Genomic DNA, 26,477 nt, shown 5'->3' with positions numbered 1-26,477 from the left:
CTCATTTTCACGGGAGAAGGTGGGAATGAGAATCTTATTCCCTAAAGTGATTATATTACCCCTATTTTAAGTTTGAAATTCTCATTTCATTATTTCCTATTATTATTATTATTATTATTATTAATTATTAATTACTTGTTTAAATGAGAGGTGAAATGAGAGTCAAAATGGTGGACCCCACCTAAATTGGGATTGAATATTAAAATTCTCATTTCCACGAGAGAATGTGGGAATGAGAATCTTATTTTCTAAAGGGACTATATTACCCACATTTAAATGTTGAAATTCTCATTTCATCCTTCTCTATTGTTATTATTATTATTATTAATTATAATAGTTAATACTATAATAATAATAATAATTAGAATTTCTCTATGATACTGTAATTTTTTTTACGGTATTAATAATGTAAAAAAAATGTAACCGTTGGATCTAATCAACAGTGCACACTATTTTTATTAATAAAAGATTTAAATGATTTTTAATATAATAACCTATTAACAAACCATTAAAAAGGTGATTCTAAATTTAACAAAAAAAGAGAGATATAAAGTACAATATCTCAGCAACATCCTTATTTGAAGCAACGTCATTCCGCCTGAACAAGCATAAACAAATTATCACACTTTTTTACCACTAAAATCACTCAGCATCTATCAAAATAAGGTTGCGTTTCCGAAAACGAACGAAAAAAAAATTGTCATGATACATATTTCTTGTAGGGAGATTACAGCAGCAACCGTGGATCCTGATAAAACAACGTACTTATCCAAAGTAGCCAACTTCCTCACCAACGGCTTATTTCTCATTATTGTCTTTTTCTTTCTCTTTTGATTAATTTAAAATTAAAAAAATCTATTTACTCCCAATCAAAAGACTACTAGTACTTTTATATTAATTAACTAATTCATTATTCATTATCTTAAATTATATTAAATGAATGGTTGAGATTAAAATACTTAAACCTAAACGTTTAGAACATTCTCCCTACTAATGCTGTAAAAATACATACAACATTAAATTAATTCTAAATTTAACTAACCATTATAATCTCTGTAATTCCTACTTTTATTCAATGCAGTCAATGGATGTACTTTGAGCCTCAATTTCTCTTTCACCAGAGCATCATTTTGAATAAACAAATACTTATTTTGAAGTATTCACAAAGGAGATTTCCAATCATCCTAATTTTTCACTTACAATAAGTGAGTCCCACTAAAAGTTATGCTTTCAAATAGCATCTCATTACACTATTTTTCGAACAAATACGACTCTTTCATTTGACATGTCATAATAAATCTTTACACATATTTTAGTAATGCAGTAGGGTAGCAGAAGCAGATTGATCTGATAAAAGAACATTAGATATTGTTTTAGGACCAGACTAACTCAACAGGATTAGGTTACATTCTAATCTAAGCATAATTTGATCTCGTTCTAATAAAAACGACTCAATAAGATTTTGATAATGTTTTACATCCCTATTTAAAATAGGGTAAACATACTTCCCGAGGTTAACTTAAATAAGGAAACTAATAGCCCGTTTGGAATTGAAGTTAAAATTTAATAAGCTGTTTATTTAATAATTTTTAATAAAAACAATATTTGATAAAAACTAATTATTTTGTAGTTTTTTTTTCCATTTTGGCAGTAGTTTTCAAAGTAGATAGTGGATTGTTTTTCATAACCAACTTATTAAATAAGCCACTACACTTTTTTAAAATTCATATTATAATCTTAATAATTAAAAAATATATAATTATGTCTTATTTTTCTATAAACCCTAACATATAAGCCAGTAGACATCACATTACCATAATAATTTACCGTCACAACTACTATACGTTCTCTCTAGTATTAGAATTTTGATCCAATAAGTTCATATTTTATAATTTTGTTTTTATTTTCTACTATAAGATTCAATAAGATTTGCATATGATTACATAAAATTATTTAAACTATGAACAATTTCACATTAAAGTTAACTATGACTTTTAAAATCAATTTCATAAGCACGACTTTCAACATTCAATATATTTATATTTTTTCTATTGTGATGGTGTTTATTGGAACAAGTTTAATATGAATGTAATTTGTAGTTTTTTTAATTTAGATTATATATTAGTGCGAACTTTTATCATATTTTATGTGGCAGATTATGAAGTTCGTTATATTTTATTTATTTGAGTTTTTTTGTTAACTTTATGTATTTTAAAAAAAAAAGGCATATCTAAACATTATTAAACATACTCCAAAAATAAAAGATAGTTTAGACTTGTGTTTATTTTAGTCATTATATATAAACAATACTTTCTTAATAAAATTTACAAAATGCATATACACTGCTTTTCACACATACAACAAATGCAACAAGACAATTTACTAAACACCAAGTTAGTTTTTAAGCCAACAAATTTTATCTGCACAATAAAAGTAACTTATTTAATTAGCCATTGCAATTCCAAACTTTCTCCAAGTCACAACTATAATAAAAATAAAAGACTAAAACACATGTCTAATTAGAGGCTAATTAAAATGGAAAATATAAAAAAGTTCTAAACTAATTAAAATTCTAAAATCTTTAAATAACGTCCTATATCTTTCTCCCCTTCTTAAAGAAAACTCGCCCTCGAGTTTAAATACAGTCTATAGGATGATCTCGTAGCATAAGTAACAAACTTTCTTGCTATAATAGCCATGTATATCCATTTTGGACTAAATTATCCTTAAAAGAGTTTGGTTTCTTGCGGGCAATGGAAGTCATCACCCGCATTGGTTGCAGGCAATGGAAGCCATTGCTCGTATTGGCTAGTTGTGGGCAATGGTATTGGTTGCGAGCGATGGGAGACATTTCCCATGTTGGTTGCCAATAATGGAGCCATCATTCGCATTGTCTGGCTTCCACAACCCATGTTGCTTACCGGCAATGAAGACCATTGCCCATGAAAATGGCAACGATAAAGCCCATGTAAATAGAACTCAATGCCCCGATTGGGAACCTTTGATTTCTTTCTTGTCGGAAACCAATGTGGGCAAAGGCAGCCATCGCCCGCAAGCAACGCGGGCGATGGCTAAGCCATTGCAGTTGATATGAGCAATAGCTTCCATCACCCGCAACCAACGCGGGCGAAGGCTGCCATTGCCCGCAAGCAACATGGATGATGGCTTTCATTGCCCGCAACCGACATCATTTTTGTCGATATTGTCCTTGTCCATACTATTACTGTCGGTGCAATCGCCGTTGGTTACTATCAGCTGTAAAATGAGCGATGAGATATGGGAGAGATGGTGAGAGAAGTGTCATGACTTCTGGTTTTTTGTGATAAAGGGTATTTTGGTCCAAGAAGTATATAATTGATTAATTTTGTAAGAAATTTTGGTGCGTGGTTTTTTTAGAAATTAAAAGAAGGAAAGTGGTTATATGAAGCTCCTAAGTTATGTTTATTGAAAGATGGAAAGTGGTTATATGGAGCTCCTAAGTTACGTTTAACGTAACTTGCGCCACACATAACAACAATAACATGCAGGTGGAACCCACATATTTTTTGTGTGTGGGGTAAATTAAGTTAAACGTAACTTAGCACTCACCGTAGTTATATTTGTCAATTTCCTTAATAAAATTAGGTTGAAGGCAGAAATTTGTCGTAGATGGAAGCCGTTGTTGTCAAAGGAAGTTGCTATGGAAGCTAGCAAAACTATGAAAACAGACAGGGGTGATGTGGGCAATATTGTGTATTGAATTTAGATTTGTTTTGTTTGTTTTAAGGGTAATTTGTTCTAAAATGGATGAGTGATGCTAATTACCCCGAAACTAATTCAAGCGACATCTTTTTTTTTTTTTTGGCCTTTTCCCTAAAACGACGCCGTTTGGTTTAGTTAACATCAGCCCCAACCCAATTGCAAAACCCTTAAGCTTTTATCTTGCCATGGTTGAAGAATTCATGCCGGTTCCTCAACTTTGTCGCCTTATCCTAGTTGTTTATGAAGATGATCTTTGTAACCCAACCTGGCCACCCCCTGGAGGGTATATAATCAATCCAGATTGGGTTGTCTTACAAAAAAAAACTGATATAATTTTGGCAATTAGGGGGCTTAACCTAGCAAAAGAAGGTGATTATGCAGTTTTACTTGATAACAAACTTGGGCAGACAAAGTTTGATGGTGGATATGTTCACAATGGGTTATTGAAGGTTGCAAGGTGGGTTTTCCATGCCGAGTGTGAGTTTTTAAGGTGTTGGCTGACGGGAACCCAAATTATACTTTGACATTTGCTAGGCATTCACTGGGGGCAGGGGTGGTGGCATTGTTGGTGTTGATTGAGGTTCAGAATCTGGACAAGTTGGGGAGCATTGAGAGGAACAAAATCAGACGCTTTGCTATTGTGGATCTTGAATGGCTGTGAGAAGAAGGGGAAGAGAAAGAGAAAGCAATGTGGGGCTGCCAACTTGTCGTTGGTTTTGCCTTAGCCAAACAACGTCGTTTAGGGAGAATGAAAGAGGAAAAAAAAAGCAAAAGATGAAATGACGTTGTTTGGATTAGTTTTGGGGCTTGACCCGAGGTTTGACTCGGGTAAATATCATTTTCCAAAATGTATATACGTGTTTATTATGGTAGGAATTTTTGTTGTACGGATTATTATAATAACGATTTGACGGAAATGGCTTAAATTTCTTTAATTTAAAAAAAATTACAAATTTCTTTTGAAACTACACGAGAACAAGAAGATCGCACACAAACAACGAAGCCATTTTCATTTCCGTTTAACAGTTACCGAGGCACAAAGAGAAAGAAGATGTATTTGAAGAAGCCATTATGGAGCGAGGGAGTGGAGAAGCAGATGGAATCGGAAACTGAGACGGCAGCAGCGACAGCGGTAGGAGAGCTAGCGAACTCTCTTAAACAACAGAGAGTACAGAGAGAAATCACTCTCGCCCTACGCACAGGTCTCCGAGACGCACGTGCCGAATTCTCATTCCTCCGCGTTCGTGGCCTCCGCTCTCTCCTCAAAATCCTCCGATCCGTCGCGGAATCCGACTCCACTATTCACTTCTTCTGCCAATCCCAATCCGTTCCCGAACTCCAAGGTCCCTCGCGATTAAACCCTAATCTATTTAATTTTAAACGAAATCGTAAGTAATTAATTAATCAACTTTCTTTTAATGTTCCAGTTGTTCCTGTTTTGTTTCAACATTCGTTTAAAGAAGATTCAGTAGATGAGAGAGTAACGAGTTTGGATCATATATTCACCGTGGATCCAATGAGAGTAACGAGTCCTTCAACGGACGCTGAAGTTGCGCTTGCCCTTCGTGTTTTGGAAGGTTGTTGTTTGCTGCACAGAGAGAGCGCCATTTTGGCTCATAAACACAAGGCTATCAAGGTATATGTAGTGAAAATTATAGTCAAATGAATATCTGTGTATGTATGATGATTTAATGTTGAGGTTTATGCAGATTTTGATGAATATATTATCGACTCAAGGAGCGTTAGAGCAAGGAGCCTGCTTGGATGCTTTAACTTCGCTAATGTTGGATTCATCTGCCAATCAACTGGTATTTTGTTGCTTATTTTTTTGTAGTGCTAACTATTTTAGAAGACTTGCAAGAGTTGAAAAAATTTGATGTCTAATTTTAGGAAAATGATCTTCGAGCACAAAAGAGTTTTTCTGGCATTTTTAAATTGCTTACGAGTGATTAAATCTTTGTAACAAATGTGTGTAATTTGGCTAAATGTTTACCAGGATTTTGAGGCATGTAATGGCATTGAGGAAGTTGCAGAGCTCATACTAGACAAGCAAGTGGATGAAAATCTCAGGTTTATGTTTTACCTTCTTTTGATATCAACTTAGTCTTAACTATTTTTCTTTGATTTTAATATAAGAAATCTACTTGCTTAATAATCATATAGGTTTCAGTTTTATCTTTTGTGCTTGCTTCGTGCATTGCTATTTTGACATTTTTCATATAAGAAATCTACTCTTTCCTCTGATTAGGTTGAGATGTGGAGAATTCTTGCTGCTACTCATTGGACATGTAAACGGGAGGCAATTATCTCCCATGGCTACCATACATGAAGATATTAGGCGACTTCTGGGTGAAAAATCTGCTTCATTGATATGGGCAGCAAGTCAATTTGGCTCCACCCTTAATCCAGAAGAGAGACTAATGGCTCTTCATATCCAAGCTCGTAGGGTTTTGGAGTCTCTAGATCTGTATTGAATCTAGTAGTGGAATATGTTTTTTGCCTTAATGTTGTTTAGATGACAGAAAGATGTTCTGCATGTAGCAAATCCTCTGTTGTTTGTCAGTGATTCTAATTGTGGGAGAGAGATGTACAAAAATTGGGAATGGCCATATTCAGCCTTTGTATTGTACCAAACATACCAAGAAGAAATTGTCTTGCTAGCATGTTGCATTAACAGAGCAATTGTTAAATTGTGTTTTCAAGTTAGGGGTCAAACTATCTATAATGGTATAAATCTCTTCTGATCTGTCATGAGATCTATCACTGGCTCGAAACTTATGAATCTCATCTCTGTCCTCGATCCAGCTGCATCCTGGGCTTTTATGCATTCTCCTATCCTTCATTTTCTGTCGTGTTCTAGCTAGATCAGACCATCTTCCAGCATAAGCAAATAAGTTGGCCAGCATCACATAGTTTCCAGTATTATTTGGTTCCAACTCTATAAGCCTGTCTGCTGCAATTTGTCCAAACTCAAGATTGCCATGACTGACACAACCCCCAAGCAAAGCACCCCACATCACTGAATCAGGTGCCATAGGAATTTTCTTAATAAATTCATAAGCTTCACCAAGTTCTCCTGCTCGACTTAAGAGATCAACCATACAAGTGTAGTGTTTCAATGAGGGTTTCACATCGTAATAAGCCATCAGATCAAAGAATTCACTACCTGTCTTGATGGATCCGGCATGTACGCAGGCAGAAAGAGCAGACAGGAAACTGATGTGATCTGGTCTGAATCCACTGGCTAGTATTCTTCGAAAATGAGCAATCCCTTCCTTCCCATGTCCATGCATGGCATATGCTGTAAGCATTGCATTTTGGGAAACCAAATCAGGGGTCGAAATCCTCTTATAAGCCAGTCGAGCATGCTTTAAACTACCACATTTTGCGTACATGTCCACTAGGGCTGTTCCTATGTGGACATCTGAGTCGTATCCACATCTAATCGCATATGCATGAACCTGCTTCCCCCGCTCCATGGTGGCCAAACTTGAGCAAGCAGATAGAATTATTCCAACAGTGTAAATATCAGGTGTCAAATCTAGACTTAGCATTTCCAAGAACAACTGCATAGCTCTATCGTGGTGTTCATTTTCCACATGACCTGCAATGATACCATTCCAAGTATAAACATTTGGTTCAAAACCATCTTCTTTCATTTTTCCAAGAAGGTTTTCAATATTTTCAATCTGATGGCAATGGGCATAACCAGATATCAAACAGTTCCACGTTGCTGAGTCTCTCTCAATTACTTCATCAAAAGCCATTTGAGCAGCCACCAAGTCTTGACATCTGCAGTACATTTCAACCAAAGCTCCACCAACAAAGGTATCAGATTGCAGACCTAGAGCAATGGCAAGTGCATGTATCTCCTTCCCTTTCCTCAAAGAATTCATATCAGCACATGCAATTAGAACACTCCCAAAAGTAAAAGAAGTGGGTTCAATACCGTCTCTCATCAGCAAATCTCTGAACATGCTGAAAGCTTCGTCATATAAGGAGTTGTCCACATATCCAGATATCATGGAATTCCATGAAATTATACCCCTCTGTACACCCAGATGCTCCATCTGATCAAATAGCTCCCTGGCTTCTGAGACATTACCATTCTCACAGTACCCAACAATTATTGTGTTACAAGAGACTTCATTTTTAATTGAAAACTTAGAAAATATCTTGAAGGCACTTAACATGTCACCACACCTCCTATAAACATCTACTAGTCCATTGACAACAAAAGGGTTAGACATAAATCCATTTCGTGTGATGTAGCCATGGAATTCTTTTCCAAGGCTTAGGTTTTGTAATCTTGCACATGCAGGAAGAACACTTGATAGAGTCCATGCATTCGGTTCAAGCCCTTCTGCTTGCATCCTAAACAACATTCCAATGGCTTCCTCATCATAACCATTTTGAGCGAAGCCTCCAATAACTGCACTCCAAGAAACAAGATTTGGCGTCTCATTATCCAAAGAAGACATTCTTTCAAGACACTCCAATGCCTCAAGAACCAGTCCATTGGCAGCACAAGCTGTTACTACAGAATTCCACGACACACAATCCCTTTCCGGCATCATTTTGAAAACCTTTTTGGCATCATCTAAGCTCCCACATTTACCATACATATCGATTAAAGAATTACCCACGTAAATATTTGAATCAAACTGATGTTTTGTGACAATCCCATGTAACTGCCTTCCTAGTTCTACCGCAGCAAAGCCACTACAAATCTTCAAGACTACCGGAAACAGAAAAAATTTCAAGCAAATATCTTCACATAGTAATTCTTGAAAGTGTGAAAAAGCTTTCCGATAAAACCCAAGATCCACGTACAAACTAAGAATGGCTGTATAAGAGTATAAGTTTCTGCGCGGCATTTTATCGAATATTAAACTTGCATCCTCTAAACACCCGTACCGCCCAAACATCTGGAGCAACTTGGTTTCTACAAATTCATGCCCGCGAAACCCAGTCTTGATTGAGTGGGCATGTACTTGTTTTCCCAAATTTGGGCATTTACAAGATTCTAGTATCGAAGCATATGTAATTGAATTTGCAGGTTGGTCAAGTAAAGAGACACGGGCATGATTACTTGGTATGGAAATATTCATGGGTTGGTGACTAAATTTCAAATTCTTGAGTAGACTACGCTAAGCTTGTGACGACTATTACAATCACAAATTGTTGTTTCCAAATTACGATATTCCAGTTGCTTGTGATCAGGACAACTGGAACTGAATGTACGCCGGGGTATACATGAAGATGCCCAGACTTTTATTAAACTATTAATTGGATAATACCAACTGGACCGCAATACTTATCCATAATGTCAAAGAGATAACCAATTTTTAACGAATAATCATTCACGCCTGTACAAGGCATTTTTTTTTTAACAAACAACATTTCATAATTACCAATACATGGTGCAATACACAGATCGTATATACAAACTATTTTCTACAATCAACAATTGGTTAGACTTTGTAAATTTATTGACATTTAGGGAGAAATTTCGTGTATTGGAATATATTACCATTGGGTGGGGTAAATGTGAGGTTTGATAGAGTTTGTGAAATTTCAACCCAATTTATTATTGAATAATAGGGCGTCAAATATCAGCCTGGTTTGGACACGGGTTAAACCTAGGTGATATGGAGCGGGCCCGGTTCTAAGCATCACTCGATAAATCCGAGACTCAACTTGAAACTCAGATTTTATTAAAAAAATATTATAAAATATATATATTATTTTAAATAATTATATTTATTTGACTCATTTATTATATATATGTAAAGTTTTAAACACTTAAAATTTATATTTTCATATCTAATTTCATTGAAATAAATTTAAAAATATAAAATTATAAAAAGTATACATAACTAATATTAAAAAAAATCGAGTATAAAAACCCAAATTAAAATAATTACATCTGGTCTGAGTCTGGGTATTACAATACCTGGACCCAGACCTAGGTTTTGCCAACCCTATTGAATGAATTGAAATAAAATGAATCCAACCCAACTAAATAAATATGTTTAATCCAATCTAATTTAATCCGTCCTTTAAATCATTGGGTTGAGTTGGATTGTGTTGATTGGATTGATCGTCCAATCAAAATTAATTAAATAAAGAAAAATATACGAAATTTGAAATAAAACTTATTAAAATCAAATATAAATATATTATAATATAAAAATTTTATTCACTATCTAATGTTTGATAAAGAAAGTTAAAAATCAACTATCTTAAAATGAAGAAAATTTTGATAATGAGCCAAACTATATTCCCATTTCCCACATCTCTTTTGAATTGCATATTCAGATCTTTTTGAAAATTAGCTAGCATCATGTCTTGTAACAAAATGAAGGCAATATATAATTATGTATTGTTAAGTGTTTACTATAAAATAAAAATAAATTGAAACCAACTTACTTTTAAAAATAAGTTTATAAGATAATAAATTTACTTATATAAGAGGGTGACTTTAGATTTAGAATTTGAGTTTAGATCAATAAGTACGAGAATGAAATAGTCTCTTTTATAAAATAATTAAAAAAAGTTAAAAATTAGATTAGTCGTTTAGACTTTTAGGTTTTGCAATGGAAGATTAACATATTATTATTATTATTATTATTATTATTATTATGGGTTGGATTAAGGTAGATGAGTTTATTATAATTAATTCAACTGAAATCAGTTATTTGAAAAATTAACCCAATTAACCCAAAATAATTTATTCAACCTATTGAAATTAAGATTATATTGGATTGGGTTGGATTGGGTCTATTGAATTGGATTAACTATCCCCACCCTTACTATCATATACGACAATGCAAAATTCCAAAATAATGATCCTTAATAAATACCAGTTTTTATTAAGAATAATAATTGTGTGCATGATGATACACACAATGATATTATTGGCGATATCGGATATATGATGTGTTTGGAATTGAGGTTGGACATTTGTAACTTAAAAGATACAATACTAAAATGTTTAGTAAACACTATCTACTGTAACTTAAGAATAATAATTGTGTACATGATGATGCACACAATGATATTATTGGTGATATCGGATATATGATGTGTTTGGAATTGAGGTTAGACATTTGTAACTTAAAAGGTACAATACTAAAATATTTAGTAAACACTATCTACTGTAACTTAAAAGTTATGTTGATATGATTTTTCACTTATATAATGAAAAATCTATTATATCTACAATAATTTTATCAAAATTATTATTTGAAATTTATATTTACTATATATTATTAACATTTGTTTTATAATTACAGTAGCTATAAAAGTACAGTACCTCAATATCAAATAGGACCATAATGTCTCAACCAAAATCCATAAATAATGATTGTTCTTGAGACTAATGGCCATGGAATTGGAATGTTGTAACATTAGATGACAATTATTTTATAACTTTTATTTTGTAAGAAGCAAACTGCCTAGTTGCCCTCACGTGCTAATCTAACTTGCGCTCTTAGCCAATAAGCCTTTGGCTCAACGGTGAATCTTTACTCTCACAGTTGAGAAGAATTGTGAAGATAGGGGTTCGAATCCCCTATGGACTCAAAATTCTCTCAATTAAGTATTATGCATAATTGTGTAGAGTTTATTTACAAGTCTTTCTCACGCATGAGTAGAGTAGAAACATCTCTCACTTATGAAGATTATTTGTCAGGGCATGTACTTCATAAATTTAATATAACAATGTAAGTCTCAATTATGTATATATGATTGTAAATATTTGTATAATACAATAATTTAATGTATAATTAGTATTAAACAAAAAACTCGTGCTCTCAACATGAGGGTGTGAGTTTGAGCATTGCACTGTAAACTCAAAATGTCACCCAAAATTCATCAGTAACTCAAAAGTTTCCTAAGTTTATACGAAATGAATTGCCACTACTCTAAAAATACAGAACAATTACCCTTAACCGATGACCATTTTCAATTACTAAAATTATAACAGTGCTGCTATTCGCATTCATAAATAACAGGAAAACAAAAAGTCTTGAACTTTATTCAAAAGTAGTAGATTGCCTTCGCAACAAAGACAAAAGAAAAGTACTTTTCTAACTCTCAATTAGCGGAACTCAAAATTTCAATAGGATGCCCATCCTGCCTTCATCGAATTTGGCTCTAAACTTGAATCAAACAAATGAAGTTGCTCAGCTAGTTTCTTGATTAGGTCACCAAATACATAGGACAGACCCGAGGTCATAAATCCTATGCTCAAGTGGTATAGCACAGTTTTAACGTATGATCTGTTGGGTGGCTTCTGATTGTGAGCCTTGCCAATTGCAAGCAAAAAGATGCATGCAAGAGACGAACCACCAACAGCAGCAATCTTAAAATCTCTATTGTCACTCCCATGAAATGAGAAGCCATAAACAACAGGAGGTATCAAACCAAAGATGATATATGACAAGAAAACTAGAGTTGCATGAACCCAGAAATTCTCTCGACGTCCAAGTAGTTCCCGGTAACGGTCTTCTTGTTTGCTTGTTGTACGAGTAGAAGTCCCTTCGGCACCATCAGTTTTCAATTCTCTAAGCTATAAAAATTTCAGAGTAAGTTTAAATTGCTATAAAAAAACTAGATGAAAAGGTAAAAGGAAGCAATTAAATTACCATTTTCCTACTTCTACATCAAGACATACAGATAATACTTTTAAGGGCTTGGATTCTGCAGATTTGACACAATCTATATCCAATCCACGGATTTGTGGATCACAGAATTCTCAATCAAATTAGCAATTTATAAAACCCCATGATGCAACATTCAAACTTAAATACATTAATAAAAATATACTTATGTTATTTTCTAAGAATTGACAGAACTTTGCAGATTTTAAAATTTTGAATTCAACAATATTGGACTGAATGAGAATATTGGATTGGATTCTGAACACGCTTACATCTAAAACATTGAGGAGAATTGACATGGATATCACTTACATTATGAGCAACAATGAACAGTCCACCAATCAGATTTGCCAATGCCATAGCAAAAATGTTCACTACAATATAACCCAACAAGATGAACAGAATATAATGTTAAAAAGAAAACACAATTTCACAAAGAAATAAACAAATACCATTTATTTGATAATAAATGTCATAAACAATACAGAAGATACTCATAAAAGAACACTTACAAGTGGTAGCACCAGTAGCCGCTGCAGAAGTAACAACACCTAGACTTGTAATTGATTCAGCTAAACCACCATATACGATGCTTTTCAAAATATCCAATTGACGGGCTTCACTTGCTTTAGGACCAAATTTCATCTCAGAATCTACTAAACTACCAACATTCGGTGCCCTTGGAGAAGACTCCACTTCATCTGGAGGCATTTCAATGATCAACCCTGCCCCAAATAAGTACGGCTCAAAGTTAGTACATTGAGATTTAACATATTCAGATTATACACAAACACATTGAAATTACAATAATACTACACTTAAATAGCTGGAATACTGATTGACGTTATTATTCATATTACTACATTTGTCAATTTTACAACTCAAGGAATGCATGACGCATAAGATGTCACATCAGCTGTGATGCAAATTATGGGAGGCTTGACTTTAAAATTTTGTGTTTACCTATGTTGTTTTTATTTTCATCTGTTGTATTCTGATCTGGATTCTCAGCCGCACCAGTTACTGGTCTCAATACTTCTAATGAAGATGAAGAGGATGAAGAAATTCCAGGATGCTTTGGAGGTTCAAATGTTTCATTTCCAGGTGGCATATTGTCTGATGAGGTATGCTGATTATTTCCGTCAACTCTAGACTTACCTGCATCAATATACAGTGAAATACCTCGATTAAATAAATATTTTTGTCAGTCCTGACTTAAGATATATAGCCGTTGAATGGCTGCAGCAAAATAGTACCTTGATGATCAGTAGCTGGTTTCCTATTATATGATCCAAAAATAGCAAACAACCAATTTGTACAAGATGGTGGCATATATTTTACTTGTCCATTGCCTGCATTAAAACAATATATGTTAAGCTTATGCCATTATAAATTTTCAGATGCTACACACAACACACATGCTTATATTAAACGTACATGTAGGAAAGAAAACGGTGAAGCATGATAAGCATTTGAATATATACGGCTTTCTATGAAGATTCCCATCATCGGCTACACTTGAGAGGCCATCATTTGAACCGACATTATGTGTGTCATTGCCTTGATTTGTAGGAGAATTTTCTGCTGCAGGGTGTGACTCGGGTTTATGATCAGGCCTTGGCTTATGGCGAATTTTTGGAATTTTGGGCTTCTTCCGAACCAGAATGACCCTTCTGGTTATGCAAGAATTGCAATTAGGACAATACAAATCATGTGTGCTTTGCTTCTTCAATACCCCCTCAACATCAATTATTTCTGTGGATTCTTGGTCAAAATAATCCTCATCTACGACTCCACTTTTATTGTCAAAGTGCTCCAAAATTTCACTTTTTTCTTCACTTATTTGATGATTGAAGATTTCAGTTCTGCAATTGCTTTGGATTTGAAGTTTGTTTGCCTCTTCCATATGCAGTTCCTCGTCTTTATACTTTGCCTCAAGCACAGAAGATTCTAAAGCAGGATAATATTTCATTCCTGTTACTTCAGCACCAGATTCAATTCCTGTAAGCCATGCAGAAGAGAAGCATTTTATAAACATACGGTGGAACTCAAGCTTACATGCACAGTTTAAGTTTCTCATATTGATGTAAGACATTCACAAACCTTAATTTCCTCATTCTCTCTCTCTTAGTTTTTCTTTTTTTCCTTTTTTTTTTCCCTTAAATTATAGCCAACAGTTTAACAAAACTTAATAAGTTTTAAGTCGCTTATCAAATTAAAAAATTGTAATTTTTTCTTCTATAATTTTTTTTTTGGTTAAAATTTAAATCTAGCCCCTCTAGAATTAATTTCTGAGTCCGCCACTGCTTATATTCAAACTCGGGTGCCCAATTTTTTTTTTTTTTTTTAAATTGTTTGAAAAACACTTGACCAAATCTATGCGAACTATTGATAATAAGACATTTTACGTGGGTATACAAATGTATCATCTATCCCTGATTAAAAATATCACATTTGAACATAAAGCATATTGTGTCATGAAAACTCACAGCACAGCTTTTATGGAATTTTCGCCAAAATCAAAATCTCAGGGGAAAAACTGTCGTGCAACTGTGGTAGCCACAGTTGCAACCAGGGATCCCCATGAATCCCACTATCCAAGTAGATCCAACGGCTTGATGCAACTGTGGTACGATAATACAGTTGCCCCGTAAGCGGACCCAAATCTCAGTTGAGGATATTTACAAACACTTTTACAAAACTTAATTTTTCTTTTTTAAGGAAAGTCAAATGTGAGTCTTGAGACTTTTTTGGAAGAGAGTTAAAATTTAAGTCGCAGTAGTAATTATCTAAAAAGATCCTAAATCCTCTTATGTGGGTGTATTAGATTTTTAAGAACCATGCATTGTGATTAACAATCTTGTATTGATGAAACACCCTTCATAAAGTTTAAAATTAAGTATATCCACTTTCAAGTAACCAAAAAAGTGAGCAGGTAGAGCCAACCTTGAGAAAAGGAAATTAAAGAAGGAACAATAATTAAGACTGACAGATACTAATTTTTTAATTTTGGTTTTGTTGGGTTACAATTGAGTCACGCCGTCATGTTACTTATTTATGTATGTTTGAAGTGGATTATAAGTTACATTTATTATAAGTTGATAAATCCCTTTAATTTTTGGTCAGCAGTGTGGTGTGAGTGTCATTTAAAAATCATAATTGCATTCACTGGTGGGTAGCTCTGCTCAACCACTCAGAAGCGGTAGTAATGGCAACAAAACATTGAATAATTCGAAAGTAAAACAATAAAATAAAATAAAAAGCTGGGCAGTTAATTTTTCAGTTTTTTTGGAAATTATATTTTTCATTTTTTTTGGAAATTATCTCTTAAATGTCAACTTTAGGTTAAATGGAAGTCGCTGCTAAAAACTTTTAAATTCATCGCTATTGGATAATGTCAAATCAAACCATTTTTTTCTCCAAAATTATAATTCATGAAAAAAATAATAAATATTGGTTATAAATAAGCTGCCCAGCAATAAATGAGAGATAATAAGAAAAAAATAATTATCACGCAATCCCATAAAATAAAAATAATTTCATTTATAAAATCTAAAAAGTTCAGGTCCCCAGAGGATTGGCTTATTTTGAAATAACAAAAAATTATTGCTCCACACAAAAAAAAAAAAAATTGGTGGAAGGAAGTATTACCATGGCTATTCTTATGAGAACTGTACGCAGCCGCAGACGCATGGTTATCTTTAATTTCTCCTTCTGCAAGTCCATGTCCACCATTTTCTTCACCATTAACCGCCGCGGGCGGCGGCGGCGGCGGCGGCGGCGGCGGCGCAGTTGTTTTATTGGCTTGGAGCCTAGACTTCCGTCCCAAAAGAGTCCCCACTTCCTCTTCTTCTTCTTTCTGCTCCTCATTCTCCCATGGAAATGCCTGTTGCTTTTGTGGTTCCATGTCTACACTGATATGGTACATGGTGCTACGAAGACCCTCTTGTATTTATCTCTTTATGTGCCAGCTTTCATTTATAGCCATTTACGAAAGAGAGACAAAAGGACAGTGTTTAGTTTATACCATTCCACAAATTTTTTAAATTTCTCTGACCTCACGCTACTGACTTATGACTTAGCTCAGCTTTATCAATTTTTTTAAAAACATTTAATATCAAATTAATAATGATAGCGATGGATCACACATATCAAAAAAAAAAATACAGTAAAACAAATAAACAATCCTTTACATTGTTATCGGTGCTCAGTGCTCACGCGTGTGGAGAGGGCCACCTTACTGATTCTGTAAGGCACAGCCCTTACATGAGTAGTGTTTGGCTGTGGGTCCGTACGAGACCCACAACTAAATTTGTGAGAGTGAGCTGTAACTTCTAGAATCTGTAAGTTAGCAAGCTCCTGCATTTAATTATATTTTAATTTCTTTTAGATTATGTTACACTTAATTTAAATATAATATATTACAGCCCACCGCTGCATCGACATATTATTGGTCAACGATTTTCATGTCATAATTTTATTTTATTTTATTTTATTTTTTTGCTGTTCTTTCACGTTTTGCACACTTTGACTAACAGCAATAAACAATTAAGGAGTATGGGTCTGCCGCTGTCGTCTGTGTATTAATATCATCACATGAAATTACAGTAATACCCTCCTACCAAACGTGCGATAAGAGTATTTCGGTAATTTTGAACAAACGTACAAGCGTTTCTCTGATACAAAATGTACCATCCTCTGTCCAATTCGGATGTCTTATTCGGTTATTCCATGTCCAACGTAATTCAATTTCGAGAACTGCCAGCCTGTGTCCTTACTTGGTAATTGCCGGTTTCCTCCCTTGAGGTTTGTTTTATTTTCACTGCGATAGAAAGTATTAGTGTATCACAAATCAAATACCCTATCGTTAGTATGCTGTTAATTAGACCATTTGGTGATTGAGTAAATGGCCAAAATACCCTTGTACAATTAAAATCAAAACCAAGGAAGATCTACTATCCCTGGGTAACAGCTCACTGTAAAAATTCACGCCAAACGGTCAAAGTGTGCAAACAGTATGAAATGATCATACCATCCTTATGAAATATTTAATCTGTCTTTGCAAAAATCACAAATCAAAATTAAATATTCAAGAAAAAAATTGGCAGTGAATTTGGCTATTTATATCATGCACCTCAAACAAGCTCAATAGTCACAATTGTTTTGTTGCTTATCTTCATTACGATTATAAGCTGAAACACATATCGTCCGCATCAAAAAAATCATATAAGCAAATCTTATTCATCATCCATCTCAAGCTCCACACAATCATCAACCATCCATTTCATAAACACAAAGCTCAAATCCAACATAGCCAGATCAGTAACCACGAATAATATACAAATCAAGGGAACCAATCTCAGCAAAACTAAACAAAGACACAGAAACATCATAAATAATAATTCATTCCAGCAGCAATAACAGTTTAGACAGTTAATTCAGGCTATAATTTAAGCAGTCAACATGGATTAACATTGGCCTTATATACATAACAGCAACTATTAAAATTTATTGTGGTTAACAGGTTAAAAGGCAACACATACCTTGTCGAAGATGTGAGTTTGATAGAATCTCACAATGCATGAAATATAACCAAAAAAAAAAAAAAAACTCAAATATGTACCTATGGCTTAGTAACAGAAGATGATACACCATCTTTATCATTTCAATGCTTTCAATTAGAAAGTGATGCATCCTTTGATCCCTTAAAAAAATTTTATGTATGGGATTAGATAGGCCTCTGCTGCAATTTCTCAGTAAATACACCTACTGTCTTCACAGTTACTGCTAGATCCATGTATATATGATGGTTTACAGTTGAGTTAACAGCCCTGTATGAAACAAAAAGGTAAGCATTAGTATCTATTTAAATGGTCAACGAATAAGTCATGTATCTAAAGAAAATGTAAATATAAGCAGATCCAAACCATAAGCGCATGCATGCATAGGGTAGAGAGTCTTGATTTGGCTGTGTTTCTTGTTCCAGTTTGGGATAGAATGTATAATCCATGTACAACCTGAAGGTGCAGATTTAAAGATGATCCTTGACTTCCCATTGTCGACCATCTTAAGCTAGAAGCCATTTACAGTTGCAAACGCGCTGGCCACTTTCATGAACTCATCCATATTCTTGATTAACTGACCAGACATTAGAATGGAGTTTCCACCAGCTGAACTAAATACAGAACGTCGCATTTTATTTAGCACCACTGTCATCCCCTGACTAGTAATCATCTACACTATCTCCCCACTCACCACCATCATTAGCATGATCAAACTCAATCTCACTGGCCTCAATCTCATGCTCAGTTTCCGAAGCATCTACAAAACCAGCATCTGAATCCTCAGTAAGTGCCTGGTCTTCAATTGAGTCCTGAATCAAAACAATTGCATTGATATTGTCTGTATCAGTTGGAGCTTTCATTCAAATCAGGTACAGCCTTACACTCATTAACCTCATCAACATATAAAAAATTAATCGCAGCCTCTTCTCTAAATGAACGGGAGGCTGTTCCCTGTCAAATTTGATTGCGGAGGGAAAATATACAACATTCAGGCAACTATCATGCATTTATTAATTTCAACATTAACATCATTCTCAGCAACAGCATAAGCAAACCAACAAAACAAAAAAAAAAGGGAAAAATTGAACTGGAGACTGTATAATAGCCCCATAAAAAAAACCGACCAATATCCATTTTCTTATACTTTGAATGAATGCATGCAAAACATCTTGTCAGTTCAGTTCATGACTAAAATTAAAATCTGAAAACGTACAAAGTATATATCTTCTAATCCACAAATTTTAACATGCGTTATGATAATTTCAGTTAAACAAAAATAAAGAACCTGAAAGCATCTCTACAAACTACCATAATTAGTAACCATCACTAGTCTTTCTTCAATTAAATAATAAGCAACTAAAACGCCAATTCGTGTCATGCATTTTGATTCTTTAAAGGAAAAAAAAAAAGGAGAAGAAAAACCTGTATGACCAAAACGATGACCACCATTTTACAAACCCAGCTTCACTTTTAACTAATCTCTTCACCATTAGGTGAAAAAAGAAAAAAATAAATAAAAAAGGGGAAGTTATAGTTACCTAACGGCCGGCCTTGGGGATATTAGAGTGGGTCAAGGATCGAAGTTAGATGGCTGCAATTTAAAAGTTATATTATTAAAGTATTGTAAATATTAATTATTATAATTTAAAAATTATATTATTAAAGTATTTAATAAATATTAATTATTATAATTTAAAAAATAAATTAATATAATTTTTTATTTATATAATAAAAAAATTATTATATTTTTAATAATTTTATTAAAATTATTATTTTTTATATATTATTAATTTTTATTTTATTAATACAGTTTTTTTTATAATAACTAAGTATCAAATAGTACTTTAGAGTGTTCTATTCCCTTTACATTTCCCAAAGTGCGAATTTCTGAAATTGTTTGAATATTGAATCAATCAAGTATGCAATTACTAACTTGTCCTCCATGTCAAGCCTTGTACGAAACTGTGTACTAACGGTAGGGGAAGGAAAAGCGAAATACGTTGACAGTTTACAGTAAATTGGAGATATGGAAAACCTCAAGGGGGGAAACTAAAAATTACCAATCCTTATTCCAGAAAACATAAATGCTCACGTGCTGAGATGTTGTTACCAATAAATAATTCATGCATTAGAAATTTGGAATTCAATTCAACGCATGAGAAATGATTTATTAAAGGAATATGCTAGGTGAATTAAATCCTAATAAAATGGCGCCCTCACCGTTTTGAGTGAGTTTTCACCTAAAAGAAAAAAGAAAAAGAAAAAAAAAAAGTTTAAACTAATCTAAAACGCAGCCGTTTTGAATGAGTTTCTATTAGTTATATATTAGATTTTAGTTGAAATAACATTGTTTTTTTATTAAAAGAAAATAGAAAAAAGACTAATAAATGGGTCACTGGTTAAAATATGACTTGGCTTAATAGATTGTGAATTATATTAAATTTAGTTTAACAAGACTTAAGAAACACAATATGATTGCAATCCAGCACATCCCAAGAAAATACAATGCAGTTGCTCATGCTTTAGCCAAAATAGTTTTAGCAAGTAATGATGATTGTATTTGGAAGGAATTTTTTCCTCCTCAAATCATGGTTAAAATCTCTCTTTTGTCGTAATGAAAGTAACTCGAAAAAAAAAAAAACCGATTCTAATATTGAACCGTTGAATAGAAATCCTTCAGATATAAATCCATATGTTCCATTATGAACCGTTCTATTCAATGTGATCCGAAAGATTCTAATTACTCCAGTGGTTCCAAATAAATGTTAATTTAAACCTTTTTTTTTAAAGAAAAAGATAAGTTGGTAATTAAGTTATTGGTTTCACATTAAGTTATGCAATTATTAATAATTGAGTGTAGATATAATTTTACATTTATATCCTCATCCATCTGTCCCATTTCCTATCTCTAGTGAGAGAAATTTTAGAATACCTCAGATATATTATAATTAATTCATGCATCACGATAAAATAAATACACATATGTCATGACATTATTTATTTGTTATATAAATAATATAGTACATTAAAGGTATTCTATAATTTCTAACATCCTGATCATGTTCATATTTTTCATAGATTTTATAGCCACCAATTAATGAAGTAAGCGATTCTTCACATTCAATTATGAATTATTCAACTATTAATAATTGCGCATTGATCATTTTCAAAAAGAAAATAATAATAAATAAATAAGTTGATTATGGAACCAACGTTACATTCTTTTTCTATTTGATTAATAGCTGTACACAACAGGTCGATTTTACTTGGGAAAATCTACTTAAATGTTCCTTTTTTCAATTCTGAAAGTTACTCAAATGTTTTTAAACATTTTTGTTGAAGAAAAATGTAATTTAATCAAGTAAACGGTTTCACATTCAAATATTCAAATTTTTTTTGAATTACTCAACTATTATTAATTTAGTATTGGCCACTTTAAAAAAATAAAAAAAATAAAAGTTGAATATTGGAACCAATGTGGCAATGTGTGTATTTGATTAACATCTGGGTTGAGTTTCGTTCACACTTTCATTCTCGCGAGCTGAATGTTGCTAACCTTTAGAAGTTTATAGTATAAATAGCCCCTCATACCTGTATCATCAGAATTTATAAAATATCTATGTTGTAATTTTTGTACTTGTTGAATCTAAACTTTTCAACCGTAAAATAATCTTTTTATGTGATATAACTTAAAATCTAAATAAGTTTGACATGCAACAAGTAAAAAAAAAATTATGATAATTAAGTAATTTTTAATAAAAGTAGATGTATATAATATCGCATCATAATTTTTTTTAAAAAATATATGAATTAACTGCTTAATTAATTCAATTTGTAGAGACTAAATAAAAACATTTACGTACAAAACAAATAAATGAAAGTTGAGTATCGAAACGAACGTGCTTTTCCTATTTAATTAATAACTCGACGATCTACCACAGCTAAAAAAATTATGGCTTTACATCCAACTTATATTAATTGTTGTATTGTATGCTTCAATAATGAATATGGTTGAACTAACTCAATTATGTCTATCCATAAAAAATGGAGTTGACAAATCATTCATTTTATTGGGTAGAATTAATTAATGTTTTACGTGATATCCTTGATGAGACACATGGCGTGTTTTAATTATTATTATTATTATTTTTGAACAAGACCTGCTTTTAATTTTAATTTGTTTATTCTATCCTTCCATTCCTTGTTCATATTGTTTGATTATTTATCCATGTTAACGTACGGTTATTATAATCTTTTGATGAACTCTGACTTGGGCGACAACAGCTGGCGTCATCTAGTTCATTGATGGGAAATTAACAACTCCTGCATGAATAATCAGGAACAAAGAAGAATGCCGATTAGTTTCCACAAAAAGAAGAAGAAGAAGAAGAATGCCAATTGCCGTAATTTTATAGGCTGATGGTGGACTGATGCTCTCACTAATGTTGAGGAGACTGATTGGAATTTTCATGAAGCTCCTTTCTCTTTTTATAAAAATGAAGAACAATAAATTTTTCCATAAATGATGCTTACGCTAATTTCTGGTCAGTCACAAAATTAAATGATCGGACGATATACAAAACAAGACAGATAATTTATATGGTTCAATACTTATCTTATGTCAGAAGTTTAAAATGAGCAACTTTCACGGTTAAATAAGAATTACAGTAATTTTTTTTTTTAAATTTTTTGCTCGTATCCCCTTATGCATCAAATGATCTCTATTTATATTATAATTTTGGTATCCTAAGCTCTTGATTACTCTTTGTTCTCATTAGAGTTTTTATCTAATGTTAATATTTATCTCTTTCTTAAACTGAGTTTTATCTAATATCCACATTTATCTCTAGCATTTTATCTCCTTCTTAAACTTACTTAGGATTCGAGAGCTTCTGGATTCTACTTTTAAACTTAGATAGCACATCCAACTACCAGACCCTAGTTGTTGGATTCAGTAGGTGGTTTTTTTTAAAAAATTAAACTCATCTCCCACAATTGTGCTCTTGAATTATTGTGCAATTGTAAGCTCTTCTACAATTGCACTCTCTTGCAATCATATTTATTTGACTTATTGAGTGCTATCATGCTTAGCTATGACTTACAATCATGCTCTAGAAGATGCTTAGCTATGACTCTTTTACAATCATGTTCTAGATGCTCTACAAGAGTTGTGCTTATTTGACTTCATGCCCTTCTGCTCACATGCTCCCATGCTCACTTGCTCTCATGCAACTGTGCTTATTTGACTTATTAAGTTTTCTACTGAATTAGCATGCTCTCATGCTCTCATGCTCTTATGCTCACATGCTCTCATGTAACTGTTCTTAAATGACTTATAAAGCTTTTTACTGAGCCAACATGTGTTAACATATATGTTTCCATAATATTGATTTTGATGATAACAAACAAGATTGAGAATGATTAATCTTTTAAGCTCAAATTATTTAATATTCTTTTTAAATAAATCATTATTTTCACATTATAAATGTTTTGTATTTAATGGAAAAATGATTTTATGAAATTGATTGTTTTTATTCTTTTTAAATAAATCATTATTTTCACATTATAAATGTTTCATATTTAATGGAAAAATGATTTTATGAAATTGGTTGTTTTTCAAAGTTTATGGTTTAATTGAAACATTTTGAAAACTTTGAAATAAACAAGTATTGCTTGAAATTTTGGTGAAGGACTTATTTGAAAAGTGTCATAGCATTTTGGGCTATAACATAATTTCAGAAAGTTTTGGGATTAACAAAGCATTACTTAGAAATTCTGAAATTGGACCTATTTGTAAAGTTTCATAACGTTTTGGGTTATAGTACAGTTTTGTAAAGTTTTGGGGTCAAACTGTAATTTCAGAAAAAAGTGCACTGTGCAGGTTACTGTAGCAATCACTGTAGCAAACGGCTAACCGTTTATTTAAAAACGGCTAACTGTTTATTTAAAAAAGGCTAACCGATAATTTCCAGAAAGCATGTTCTGCAAAGTATTGTTAAAATGATGATTCTGGAAACTAACGGTGAACCGTTTACTGAAAACGGTTAACCGATTATTTCCAGATTGCTAACCTTGAACCGTTTAGTAAGAACGGTTAAACCAAATTTGTTTTGCAGGTTTCTGGAAATTAACGGCGAAAGGGTAAGCCTAAACGGCTAACCGTTTATTTGAAATTTGGCCCAACGGTAACTTTGACCAAACGAAACGGTTAACCGTTTATGGTTAACGGCGAACCGTTTTCTGTCCGACAGTTTGTAACGGCTAGATTTTCAGCTCTAACTATAAATAAGCTCATCCAAATTCAAACAAGATTGATCACAACATAATCATTGAGCTTATATTCGAGAATACAATCTTCATTGAGCTTTAAACACATTCTCTCTTCATCTATTCACACATTGGGCATTGATTTGTAATCTTAAATATTGTGTGAGAGAAAAACAATTTGTAATCTTCTACTTTGAGTGATTGTAAGTGTTGGGATACACTTGGGTTAAGAGATTGGGGATAATCTCTTGTTGTAAAGGTCCATTGACACCTTGGAAGTCAATTGTAAGCGTTTGAAGCCTTGGGAGGCTAGCTTAGTGAAATCCTCAAGCCCGGTGAGCTTGGAGGCGTGGACGTAGGCGGGGATTGCCGAACCACGTAAAAATCTTTGTGTTTGTTTTCTCTTCCCTTACTCTTTTAATATTGTGCATGATTGAATTTATTGTTTTCAATTTGATTAAGGCAATAGATTAAATTGTTGAGAGAATTGTATTGCATAATTTTAAAATCCCAATTCACCCCCCCTCTTGGGTTGCATACTTGTATTTCAACATGCTCTTATGGTCTCATGTTATTTGACTTGCCATATTTTTTCTTCACAATAGTTGCCCCTAACTCTTTGAAGCTGACTTACAAATGTTAAAAGCCAACATTATTATTTTTGTTATTTTATTTCATGCAAAATTCATTCCTCCACCTCACCTCTGTAAGTTTAGATAACTAGAGTGTTAGATAACTTATTAACATTTCTTCCTGGTAAGTATTAGTCATTTCTTTTTTTTTTTTGCTCGAAATGTTTGCCTAATAAACAAGCAATGTCTTCAGACTCTAAGGACTTTTTTGATCCAACCTTTTGTAAATATCTTGCGGAGGATAACAAATACGAGGCTATCATAAATATCCAACCACCTCCTGCTGTAAACTTTACTCTTGATTTCTTTTTTTTATTGTATGTATTGAATTTTTTTGCTTCATGTTTAATTTAATGTGTGTAATAAATTATGAGCTTCAATACCTCCGCAATCTTGTTTTCTTGATACTAATTCTTGTTTCATATTGTTCTTATATTTAGGAGATTAGGCATTTTTCTTTTAACTTTTCTTGTCGATTTTCTTTCTTACTACTCTCCATTTTAAGAGACTCAGGAACTTATCTTTAACTTTTCCCACTCTCAGGAACTTAGTTTTAACTTTTTATACTCAAGAATTTATTTTTAACCTTTTTCCTCTTAGGAACTTATCTTTAACTTTTCCTATTCTCTTTTTTATGAGATCAAAAATTTATCTTTAGGTTTTTCTGCTCTTAAGAACTTATCCTTAACTTTTTATGTTCTCCTTTTTATATAACCAGGAATTTATCTTCAACTTGTCCTATTCTAAAAAAAACTTATCTTTACCTTTTCACATTCTTTTTTAATGAGACCAAAAATTTTGTTGTTGACTATTTTGCTCTCACTCTTGTGAGACTGGGAATTTCACTTTAACTTTTCCTAATCTCCTTTTATATGAGACTAAGAATCTTTTCCTCTATTCTCTTAGCTTCTATGAGTTTAGGTTATTGTTCTTTTGTGCTCTCGATAATAACTTTGTAAAGGTTTTTGGCGTATTTTTTCTGAGCGAGTAATGGAATGTTCGTGGTTATAAACCGACTATAATGGTCGTTAAGGCTTCTGCATTACTGTAGTTTTCCAGCCGTATTGCTTCTTTGTTAAAGCAAATAATATAATTTTTCAATAACTCGTCCTTTCTTTACTTAACTAACAAAATATGAGTCAGGGGAAATTGATGGTCTCTGGCACCAACAAATTAGCTAAAAACTTGACTTAACTAAGCAAATAAAGCTGTCAACTCTGGCTTTGGCTTTCTGTACCAATTGCATGTTGATCCCGTGAGTGTTCACAAGAAAGTCCTACACATGGCTGCTCCTATTGCTCATTGCAACTCCATCCAAGACCTAGAAGTCTCTAAGTGTTCACCCAGATCTCATTCTTCTTCATGCAACATTATTTGAGGAATTTTGACCTTTGGAGGAAGTGGTGCATCTAATATGTCACTAGTGAAGGCTTTACTTCTTCAAAAAATGATCCAACATTTTTTTCTTTTTTTTTTTGTGTCACCTATCCTTTTTTTGAGTTTATTTAACTCTACTTGAAGGCTTGCTGAGGCAGCACTAAACTTATCTTCCTTAGACCTTATAGATTAGTTATCTTTTATTCAGCCTCTCACACAGGTTTTTAGAG

The 26,477-nt window shown here is 32.9% G+C and overlaps 3 protein-coding genes across 3 annotated transcripts; 1 reads left to right on the top strand and 2 right to left on the bottom strand.

Moving 5' to 3' along the window:
* The first annotated feature begins 4,688 nt into the window (after positions 1-4,688).
* LOC18048383 lies at positions 4,689-6,487 on the top strand. The gene is made up of 5 exons (XM_006441103.2): positions 4,689-5,084; positions 5,169-5,377; positions 5,451-5,549; positions 5,738-5,811; positions 5,990-6,487. Exons 1-5 carry the CDS (start codon positions 4,793-4,795, stop codon positions 6,213-6,215), a joined length of 900 nt encoding a protein of 299 aa, XP_006441166.1. The 5' UTR covers positions 4,689-4,792; the 3' UTR covers positions 6,216-6,487.
* On the bottom strand, positions 6,382-8,997 carry LOC18049614 (pentatricopeptide repeat-containing protein At2g13600). Its single transcript, XM_024189320.1, has one exon. It carries the CDS (start codon positions 8,850-8,852, stop codon positions 6,399-6,401), a length of 2,454 nt encoding a protein of 817 aa, XP_024045088.1. The 5' UTR covers positions 8,853-8,997; the 3' UTR covers positions 6,382-6,398.
* A 2,720-nt stretch (positions 8,998-11,717) lies between these two features.
* On the bottom strand, positions 11,718-16,457 carry LOC18049613 (membrane protein of ER body-like protein). The gene is made up of 7 exons (XM_006441101.2): positions 16,059-16,457; positions 13,845-14,408; positions 13,664-13,759; positions 13,371-13,565; positions 12,920-13,132; positions 12,720-12,781; positions 11,718-12,316 (listed from the first exon to the last, which is right to left on the bottom strand). The coding sequence occupies exons 1-7, from the start codon at positions 16,333-16,335 to the stop codon at positions 11,864-11,866; spliced, it is 1,860 nt and encodes a 619-aa protein (XP_006441164.1). The 5' UTR covers positions 16,336-16,457; the 3' UTR covers positions 11,718-11,863.
* Positions 16,458-26,477: the final 10,020 nt, after the last annotated feature.

This window comes from Citrus clementina, unplaced genomic scaffold (genome assembly GCF_000493195.1).
Source record: "Citrus clementina cultivar Clemenules unplaced genomic scaffold, Citrus_clementina_v1.0 scaffold_3, whole genome shotgun sequence".
Taxonomy (NCBI): Eukaryota; Viridiplantae; Streptophyta; class Magnoliopsida; order Sapindales; family Rutaceae; genus Citrus; species Citrus x clementina.
The sequence above is the reverse complement of the archived record's forward strand: the minus strand, read 5'-3'. Positions and strand labels throughout refer to the sequence as shown.

Bases quoted from the DNA above. Each gene is read 5' to 3' on its own strand.
- LOC18048383 (XM_006441103.2), top strand. From the start codon at position 4,793: ATGTATTTGAAGAAGCCATTATGGAGCGAGGGAGTGGAGAAGCAGATG. The intron at 5,378-5,450 runs GTATATGTAGTG...AGGTTTATGCAG, and splicing joins ATAAACACAAGGCTATCAAG to ATTTTGATGAATATATTATC. The intron at 5,550-5,737 runs GTATTTTGTTGC...AATGTTTACCAG, and splicing joins ATTCATCTGCCAATCAACTG to GATTTTGAGGCATGTAATGG.
- LOC18049614 (XM_024189320.1), bottom strand. From the start codon at position 8,852: ATGAATATTTCCATACCAAGTAATCATGCCCGTGTCTCTTTACTTGAC.
- LOC18049613 (XM_006441101.2), bottom strand. From the start codon at position 16,335: ATGTACCATATCAGTGTAGACATGGAACCACAAAAGCAACAGGCATTT. The intron at 14,409-16,058 runs GTAATACTTCCT...CATGGCTTACAG, and splicing joins TTCTCATAAGAATAGCCATG to GAATTGAATCTGGTGCTGAA. The intron at 13,133-13,370 runs GTAAACACAAAA...TATTTGGGGCAG, and splicing joins TGAAAATAAAAACAACATAG to GGTTGATCATTGAAATGCCT.